Here is a 10,540-nt window from a genome sequence, read left to right on the forward strand (position 1 = left end):
ATAGTTATACCTCTCTTTTTCCATGTATTATTGCATTAACCAGAATTTCTATTAAATGCTAAAGGTGATCAACTACTGTTTACTAAAGGTGAGAGTATATTTCTTTATTTAATTTTCAGTTAAATTAAAAAATTTAAATAACATACTTTTATCTCAAGCATAATAGTTTTCTTTCAATAATATGCTCTATCATTCTTAAGACTATTTCTTATTTATTTAGAAATGAAAGAACCAGCATCATGAAAAAGATCTCAAAGAAAAAACAAGATATTAAAAAGGTAAGGTATTAATGGAGCTTATAAGGATTTTCATGATACTAAATAGCCCAATTATCAATGTAGTATAATCCTAAAAATGTGATGTATTTGGTTCTATACATAAATCATACATACATATGTTAAAAGAGTAAATAAGAGGTATTAGGGATGAATTATTTGATCTGTCAGTTATGTAATAAAGAACATTAGAAATGAGTTATTTATGTATATACTATTTATTCCCTTACTTAAATATTAACTTTATCTTTTTTTTAATATATTTTATTGATTTTTTACAGAGAGGAAGTGAGAGAGATAGAGAGTTAGAAACATCGATGAGAGAGAGAAACATCGATCAGCTGCCTCCTGCACATCTCCCAGGGGGGATGTGCCTGCAACCTAGGTACATGCCCTTGACCAGAATCGAACCTGGGACCCCTCAGTCCGCAGGCCGACGCTCTATCCACTGAGCCAAACCGGTTTTGGCTAACTTTATCTTTTCTCAGCCAGTCAGCAATCCATTTCTGCTTTGCTAAAAATAAAATGTTTTTCTTTTTTTAATCAGTGAGTGAAACATATACGTTTAGGACTGAGATCTACATGTCTTTTAATCCAATTAAGATTAATTTTATTTTATTTTTCCATCACCATTTATTCCCTCTATGCCCTCTTCCACTTCCACCCATCTCCCCCCCTGCAATCACCAAACTGTTGTTCATGTATATGAAGTTGCACATTTATCCCTACTTCTCGATGGGGATTGGAAGTTATAAATCCTGGGAATGCTGGACAAGATTATTGGGAATTAAAGGGAGACCTCTATCAATCACTTGCCAGGGTTGATATCTCATCATACTTTCAAGGGTTACTGTCCCTTGGGCAAGAATAGAATTGGGTATTTTTAATTGTGTTGAAGAAGATACTGAAGGTTGAATAAGAACAGAACTTCTTAGTTCATGCTGACCTTATTCATTAGTTCTGAAGGGTGGTACAGGAGCTACTGGTGGATTTTGAACTTCTTTCAGAAAGTGTGTAGGCAGAGTTCTTATTGTGATAGTAATGTCTTTACTAGGATTGTGTCAATACTCTGCTTTGGCTTTTGACACGAATCCCTATCTTTACTGTGATGGGAAAGCTGATGTGTGTCTGCTTGCTCTTTCCACTCCAACTACACATTAGTTTGGTTAGCATGTACAGGTGTTATTTAAGGAGTCTTTTACTATTCTATTTCTTAAACTTAACATGAAAAACAGACTCATCCATATCATTCTAAATAAGACTTTAACATTGCTAGTATGGTTTAATTTTAGAATATTGAGGTTTAAAAATGGTAAATGCAATACATTCTCATTTTAGCATATTGATAATGATAGGACATTCAATTACAAATACTAATAGGCAGCTAGAAATATGGTATTCCAAAACAGTCCAGGTTGGAGACAGATTTAGGAAGCCATGGGAATGCATGCACTCTCTAAAGCCTTGGAATGAACCCACATTTAAGCTGTGAGGAGAAGTGTGACCTTTGAAGATACTGGGAGTAAGTGGCCAGAGAGATAAGAGGGTAGAAGTCAAGGATATACAACGTTTTCAGATAATAAAGGTGCCTAACATCAGATGCTGCCATGTAATCAGATAAAAGCTAACACTGATACAGCATTGAGTTTCAAAGTATTTTCATATGTCTGACCTCATTTGAACCTCCTAAAAGGTATATGAAGCAGGCAATATATGATCACTAAGAACTAACCATTGGATTTTATTATTAAAAGGTCCTTTTTGAACCCTGGCTGGATGGCTCAGTTGATTGGAGCATTGTCCCATACAGCAAAAAGTTTCGGGTTCGATTCCATTCGATGTTTCTCTCTCACATAGATGTCTCTCTCTCTCTCTCTCTCTCTCTCTCTCTCTCTCTCTCTCTCTCCCCTCTTGCTCCCTTTCTAAAATCAATATACATATCCTCAGGTGAGGATAATAAATTTTTTTTGAAAAGGTCCTTTTTGATGTTACAGAGAGCAACTTCTTAATTAAAAGCCCACCATATATAAAGAGCTCATACCAACTGATAAAAAGATGAAATTAAAGAAAACAGGCAAAGGCTATGAATTGGCATTTTAAAGGAGATGACTTTCAAAGGGATGATAAACATTTGAAAAGGTGTTCAATGCCAAAACAAAAAGATGCAAGGTAACTTTCACCCCCCCTTTTTTTTGCAGATGTCTGAAGAGACAGATAATATTGCAGTAGAAGAAAATGTAGACAAGCATCTTCAAAAAGGTCCTCAATAAGTATACCATAATTCTGATGCTGTGGTTTTTATTTTAAAAAGATGTAAATGACTAATGCTATCATAGGGTTTCAGCTGGGAATACAAGTTTATTAAGAGATGAGTTCAAATAGAAACTAAACTTCCTAGATAATACAAGATGGGCATAAGGAAATAATTAGTAAAGCCTATATATGTGATGAAATTTTTAATTAAGATTTTATTTTCTGCCGAAACCGGTTTGGCTCAGTGGATAGAGCGTCGGCCTGAGGACTGAAGGGTCCCCAGTTCGATTCCGGTCAAGGGCATGTACCTGGGTTGCGCGCACATCCCCAGTAGGAGATGTGCTGGAGGCAGCTGATCGATGTTTCTCTCTCATCGATGTTTCTAACTCTCTATCTCTCTCCCTTCCTCTCTGTAAAAAATCAATAAAATATATTAAAAAAAATTTTATTTTCTCTCTCTCTGCAAACATGGAGAATCTACAAGTGTTTGAGACTGTTACACCATGAAGATACTAGATGTAGAACTTGCTTCAGGAAGTTCTAGATCTCGAGAAAAATACATAAATAATGGTTGAACCCTAGTTCATTCACCATTACTGAGCACATATTATATGTCCCCTGCCATTCTAAGTTCTGGGAATAGAGTATAAACAAACCAACTAGTCATTTTTAAATTATATCAGGAAATAATGCAGTTAAGAATGAAGATTCTTATGACCTATAGTTATTTAGCTTTTTCTTACCATTTATTTCCACCATCCTCTATGCAGCCTTTAGTCAGAAGCAGGGAGAAGAAACAGAAAAATGCAAGGCAAAATGACCAAAAGGTCCTTCACTTTCTGCTATACCTAGGACTGCTCAACTCCTGTCTTTCTCAGTTCATCTGGTGGATCATCTAGTGGATGAGTAGGAAATGACACATAGTTTGGGGTGCATACAACAGTCGGAGTTCTCTTTATACCCTACAAGACTGTTTCATTCTAAAAGCTTTCGGAAGTAGGGCTCCTCAGATTTTACAAAACTGACTAATTGGTACCTAGAAACTTATCTCTTCCTTTTAGATTCCTTCCTCTCCAGTTTCATCAAGTTGAAGTAACCTATCTTTGATATTTGTATATTCTGTTGAGAGTATATTTGTATATTCTATATAGAATATAACTGTTCTTACAGATTTTTTTCCCCAAAAGGAAAAAGATAAAGGTTTGCTTTTCTAAGTATCCCCCCTCACCCCCGCCCAACTATAATGAAGGATTGTAGCCAATAGCTGAGAACATACAGGTAGGAGAAACAAAATCCAGTCCTGGATTATATAACAGTATTTACTCCAGATGGAAAAGGGGGAAGGGACATCTATTTGAGGTTCTAAGCCCTCATGCAGCAATGTCCCAGTCTTCATAATTATCACGATCCTTAAAAGTACATGCAATTTAGCTATTTAATAAGTACTTTTGCTGCTATTGCTGTTCAGTTATTTTCAAAAGTGTGATGAGATCTATATTATGTTGGCTTCTTGATAGGTTTAGATGCAGAAGAAGAAAATAAAAACACAATAGAAATGTTCAGAAGCAAAGTAAGAGAAAAGCTAAAGAATGCTAAGGTAATGCTTGTTTTTTTTCTTTCCTGGTTTTAAATTTAATGTTTAAATGCAACATGTATCAAATTAACTTTTCTTCTTTAAAAAAGAGCCAGATTTCAGTCTTAAATATAGTTCCTTAAATCCAAATACTTCAAGTTCTTTTCCATGTGTTTTGTTTTTTTCAAACCTAAATCCAAGAAAAGTTAAGTGATTTAGTCATGGAAACTATATATGACATCTTAGGGGGAAACGTGTACATACTTTTAAAAAGGAAAACATTGAGAAGTCTTGGTTTTTATCCATTTTAAACAAAAGACTTAAGTTTGTGAAGATTAAGTTTTCTATATCATTTATGTTGTTTCAGATTAATCAAAGTGAAAAATCTTCAACTCATCTGCTCATTGATAATAAGATGAATCACTGGTCTAAGGTGAATAACTTTTTTTAACCCTAAAAGACAGCTTTATTGAGATATACTTTATATAGCAAAAAATTCACTCATTTTAAGTATATGATTCAATGATTCTTAGTAAATTTAGATGTATTAAGTCAATACTGTAATCCAATTTTAGGCACCTAGACACAAATAGGATATAAAATAAGCTTTTGTATTTTATGTATTTTTAAATTATTTTACTCCTAAGGACTGAGTTTTACTTTTTATTATAGAATTAATTTCTCTCTCAAACCTCCCTAAAAACAGTTCATTTTAATATGTGTGTGAGAAGAAAGTGATAAGGGCTTTACATATGCAATATTGAAAAAGGAGAGCTTATTTTATCACCAAGTTTATAACTATGAGTATGTCACTTTAAATACTTTTAACTACCCCTCACTCTAAAAGACATTGCAGTTGGGTGGAGTAGTACTTGTGTGTGAGCACACATATACGTGAAAGCACCTAAAAATGGGGAGAGATAAAACCATTTGCCCTGAGCCTGCATTTTGATAGAAGTGTACGGTGATGCTCTTAATACTCTGACTAGAGGGAAGAGATAGGGAAGACGGAGAGGATTTACACTATTCTGCTTTTTATTGCAGTTACCAGAACTTTAAAAACAAAACAAAAATTCATAAGTCAGACTTGAAGTTAAATATAACTTGATATTGTCTCTCCTTCTGCTCCTTGCTCACAAATAATAGTTGCTACTTATTACTACTTCCTTATTACCTCTCTTTCACGTATAAGCAGAAAAAGTATTCATTTCACCACTGAGTACTGCTTTTCCGTTGTTTAACCTACAGACTGAAGTCTCTTTGGAGGCAGGACTTTCGTTTTTCACTCTGAACGGTGGAGAAGGCTCAGCTTTGGGCCAGTCTTCAGAGCAGGTTGGATTTGTTTCCCTTCCTCCATCACCCTCATTCTCAGGAAAAATAACTCTTGTTAAAGGCAAAGAATGAAATACTTGGATGGGAGATGAAATTTTTATTATTGAGTGATTTTGTTCTCTCTGAATTGAGTTGTTCATAATAATTCCTAAAATTTATTGAGTGCTTACTGGATGCCCAATGACATACTAAATTTTTAATGTGGATTGTATCATTCAATCCTCATAGAAACCCTGTCAGGCAGGCACTGTTATCGGCTCTGTTTTATAGGTGAGGAAACTAAGGTGGGTTAAGCATTCATAGAGCTGGGAAATATAGGCTGTTAGCTGCAAAGCCCGTGTTTTCTCTTTCTTCTGTTGTTCCTGTCTTTCTCTCCAAGTGCCCACATTGTTCTCAATAATCTCTATTACTTTCCATATAGTCCCTATGTCCATCCCTCCTAGTCCAATCCTAGAGTCTTCCAATTTCTGTCACTTCTCCCACTTCCCTTCAAACTCCTCGGCCCCTCCTACTATTCCCTGGTTGTCCTTTCCTCCAGTCTCACTAGTCTTTCCCCATTGCCTCCTCATTTGTCAGTCACTTTTATTGATCATCCTACCTACTCATGTTCCTCTGTATTTGTCTCTAATTCCTCTCCACCTTCAAGTCTCTCCACAGTTTCCTTGAGTCCCTTCCCCCAGTACCTCTTATTCCCCAGAATTCTTTCTATCTACTAACACCTCTGAGTCATTTCCAAATCCCTCAGGCCCTCCTTTGGGGTCCCTCTTGGACCCCATTTGCCTTTCTACTGTACAGCATTATCAGTCTTCCTTTACAGCACCCCCGATGTGGGCCTTACCTCCGAAGGCAAGTTGAAAGCCCTGGCCCACATCTGGGATGCTATAAAGGAAGATTGATAATGGGGCTGCAGCTCGAACAAAGAGAGTCCTTTTTGTCTTATGATTGGAATCTTCAAAGAGATCCCCTATGTGAGGATCTCCCAAATCTTGCTTCTAGAGATCAGTGCCATACTTTGTTTGAATCCTGAAAAAGATACCATAAAAATTTCTAGATATAAAATACCTTCATTTTTAAAAATCCTCACTTGAGAATATTTTTTCCATTGCTTTTCAGAGAGAGCAGAAAGGAGGGAAGGAGAGAGGGAGGGAAACAAAGAGAGAGAGAGAGAGAGAGAGAGACAGAGACATTGATATGAGAGAGAGACACCCACTGGTTGCTTCCCTCATGAGCCCCGACCCCGGATGGGGAGCAAACCAGCAACTGAGGTATGTGCCTTTGACTGGGAATCAAACCTGAGACCCTTCGATTGTGGGCCTATGCTGTAACCATTGAGCAACATGTGCCAGAGCATAAAATATTTTCTTGATCTCATGACAGGGGTAAGAGACAGGGTATGAGGGGTGTTTACTTCATATGAACCTAGGTGATGCTTTAACTATGTTACTTAATTTTGTCAGACCTGATCAGAGCAAGTAAGGTCCTCTATTCAAAGACGCTGTGCGAGTAATTCCTCTTATTTAATTATTTACCCCTAAATACACATTTTTAATTGAGGAGTTTTTATTTGCATGACACACTCTGTCTCCGTTTTCAATATGTGTCAATATCAAATTAGACAATAAAGTCATTCAAAATGAATTGATTTTTGTGTGTGAAGAGACTTAAAATTTATGATCATGATATAAAAGTATGCATTTTTATATTTAGTAATATATTTTCCAATACCTATATTCAGATTGTAACTTTTGTACATAGAATGTTTTCAAATTTTACTATAATCACTCTGCCATAGACTTCTATGTTGAATCTTTACTTTTCTTTCTTTATTTTTCTTGAATGCCATCCAGAAAACATCAGGGATGCTCCACAATCACTTTAAGTACTACTGCTTTCTGAATAGTGAAAAAAATGGGGTTTAGGACCACATGGTCTGATGTATCTGGCCTTTGCCCTACACTATGAATTCTCAGTGATTGATGTGTCATAGTCCAATATCTCAGACTATTTTCCAAAAGAGAGGAGGGGCTTGAATTGTAATTCTATTTCATTAATTTTTTCGTTGAGAATTGCAAGGAAGTGCTATAGAAAAATCATATTGTAAAAGATTAAGCCTTCAGTGAGTTCCTCTATGTTCAGTGAATTTCCATTATAACAGTTTCAGCTTGACCTTGAACTGGGTGGCATGGATCAGAAGGATAATCATGTATACTTATTTTTATTTTTGGTATTCAACAGCGATTAGTAAATGATAGTTACCCTAAACACTTATCACTTGGTGATAATTTACAAGATTTTGCTGAAAGTCATGATAAAGATTATATGGAAGAAGTAATTTTTCCAGATTTACTTGAAGTAAAAGCTGCTGAATATGAAGATGATCAAGAACAAATCAAAAGACAACAGATAAATATTTTTGTGCCAAGTAGTTCCTCAGGTAAAGTTCTTTTACAATGAAATACTTAAGTCATTAATGAATCATATTAAAGGATAATAGCTTTTTTCTATGCTGGATAGATAAAATGTACCGATCTAGCCCCAGTTGGTGTAGCTCATTTGGTTGGAGCATCTTCCCATATACCAAAAGGTTACGGGTTCGATTCCAGTCAGGGCACATATGTAGGTTGCGGGTTTGATCCGAAAGGTGACAGATGGATGTTCTGTTGCACATTGATGTTTCTGTTTCCCTCTCCCCACCCCACCCCGCTTCCTCCTCTCTCTCCCTCTCCCTAAAATCAATAAGCATATCCTCAGGTGAGGATAAAAAAAGGAGGATTGTTCTTAAATTATAGAATATTTTCTATAATCTTCATGCCTTCTCTGAGTTTAAGAGGATTGATTAAAAGAACTCATGTGTGTGTGTGTGTGTGAGTGTGTGTGTGTGTGAGTGTGTGTGTGTGTAGTGTTTGTGTGTGTATTTAAGCTTGCTGCTAGACTTTAGTTCCCCTTTGCTTCTTGTTTGGTCAATACCAGTTTAACATGTTGGACTTTAAGTAATATATAGGTTTTGTTATTAAGTGGTCAACCAACGTAAACTGCCAAAAGATATGATGCCACGCATTTTAGAAGACGAAGGATTCTATATACAGAGAAAGCCAAAAATATATAAAAAGACCTGCAACAAAATGGAAAATCGCCTCCTTCAACTAGAAGAGGCAAGTGTACCGGCTAACAAGTTAAACCACTCACTGATAGTATGTGATATTTATTTTTGATGAAATATTTAATTACTACGTTTCTTAAATATTTTTGATAGGGAATGTGTTGGTTTGAAGAAAGTGCTGAAATAATGTCATTACCTTCACCTATTAGCCAGTCATGGAAATTCAGACTAAACATAAGCAAGGAATCTTTAAATCCAGCACTAAAGACCGTATACAGGAAGGTAACCAATTACAGTTTACTTGTAATTATGGTTAGAATTCTTGTAATGCTGATTATAACTTACATTTTTGCGGTGTTAATTCATCCTTTAAATATATTAATGTCTACTAATATAATGGCAAAACTATGATGAAATGTCAAATATCCATTAAAATTACGTTTTTGAGGAATATTTAATGATATGGGTAAATGCTCAAAATAAAATGTGAAGTGAAAAAAAGAATGAAAAATTAAATCTGATCCTAATTTTGTAAAAATAGATAATGAATTTATCAATGAATGGACAAGTACGTATATGTGTACATAGATTAAAAGACTGAAAATTATATCAAAGTAAATAATTATCTCTAGATAGCAGGATAGGATTATTTTTATTTTGCTCAAGCTATAGCACAGATATTTTAACATAATTATCAGAGACCATTGCTGTTGGAGAGAGAGGTCCTTGAAACAGTGGAAGCTTGTTGAATGAGTGAGTACATGAATGAATGAATGAGCAAAAGGATGGTAGGTAAATGCAAAACATACCATTTTTGGAGAAATGTTAACCCCCATCCAGATTAACCTTTGTAAACATCCAGATTCTGATGTTGGAAACCACTGGGCTAAACAAGTAACTTTTTCATCCAAGCACAATTTCAGTATTCAATGGACCCTTAGAGTTGGGAGTAAATGTATATGTCACTTCATCAAGCATCTAAACTGAGTATTCAGATTCATTCTGTAGCATCCTTAACAGGTAATGTGCTGAAAGTTGTGTCAGACAACAATGTTTTTTTTGTTAATCTTCACCTGGTGATATTTTTTCTGTTGATTTTTAGAGAGAGTGGAAGGGAGGGAGGGAGAGAAAAGCATTGATTTGAGAGAGACTCATTGATTGGTTGCCTCACTCACGTGCCCCAACCAGGGCCGGGGATTGAGCCTGCAACTGAGGTACATGCTTGTTCCTGGAATCGAACCCAGGACCCTTCAGTGTGTGGGCCGGTTCTCTGTCCACTGAGCCAAACCGTCTAGGGTGGAACAGTGTTTTAATAAGGGTTTACCATTTAACTCTGGCCCACAGATGACTATTATATCATCACATAGTCAAACTATTGACTCAGCAGCTCTGAACACCATTTGTCATAGTGTTCCTATAGGAAATTATTTGGGAGCTTACAACTTGAAAGTTCAACCTCTATCAGCACATAACAGTATTATAAACAATAACTTATAGCAAGATTATTAAAATGCTGTGCTATAAATATATAGGGTTTCCCCCAAAAAATACACACAATACAGCTGATAGCCCAATTGATGTTTCTTTTCATATTTTAACCTATTGGAATTAATAATTATTCAATGTGTGTATACATATTTTTGGGACACTCTGTATGAAATCAAGGGCCATAATCAACTTTAAGAAAAAAGGATCAAATTATTGGTTTTTTTTATTTTCTGTGTCTTAATTTTCTTACAATTAAAATGTTACTCTTAAAAAGGTAATTTAAAAAGAAATAGGACCAAATTAACTTTGTGTACACATTTTTCTTTAAAGGCAGTGAAATCTGATTTAGAAAGCTCTATTAGGACCAAAATGGAAGGTCAAGGGAAAATGTACCAATTAGATCTCAACATTGTGGGTTTGCAATTTAGCCATCATCCTGTCTTCAATCAAGAACAAGTATTATGTGCTAGGCTGCTCCAACTTTATGAGTGTTTTCAGGACAGACAGCAACAGAATTTA

General features: G+C 35.5%; 1 protein-coding gene across 1 annotated transcript; it reads left to right on the forward strand.

Moving 5' to 3' along the window:
• Positions 1–239: 239 nt before the first annotated feature.
• Positions 240–7,887, forward strand: LOC132214658 (protein CC2D2B homolog). The gene is made up of 6 exons (XM_059661976.1): positions 240–278; positions 2,474–2,534; positions 4,046–4,125; positions 4,469–4,542; positions 5,346–5,433; positions 7,669–7,887. Exons 1-6 carry the CDS (start codon positions 240–242, stop codon positions 7,885–7,887), a joined length of 561 nt encoding a protein of 186 aa, XP_059517959.1.
• Positions 7,888–10,540: the final 2,653 nt, after the last annotated feature.

This window comes from Myotis daubentonii, chromosome 13 (genome assembly GCF_963259705.1).
Source record: "Myotis daubentonii chromosome 13, mMyoDau2.1, whole genome shotgun sequence".
NCBI classification, from domain to species: domain Eukaryota; kingdom Metazoa; phylum Chordata; class Mammalia; order Chiroptera; family Vespertilionidae; genus Myotis; species Myotis daubentonii.

Coding starts and splice junctions, on each gene's coding strand:
- LOC132214658 (XM_059661976.1), top strand. CDS start 240: ATGAAAAAGATCTCAAAGAAAAAACAAGATATTAAAAAG. Junction 2,535..4,045: donor AGACAAGCATCTTCAAAAAG/GTCCTCAATAAG, acceptor GCTTCTTGATAG/GTTTAGATGCAGAAGAAGAA. Junction 4,126..4,468: donor AAAAGCTAAAGAATGCTAAG/GTAATGCTTGTT, acceptor ATGTTGTTTCAG/ATTAATCAAAGTGAAAAATC.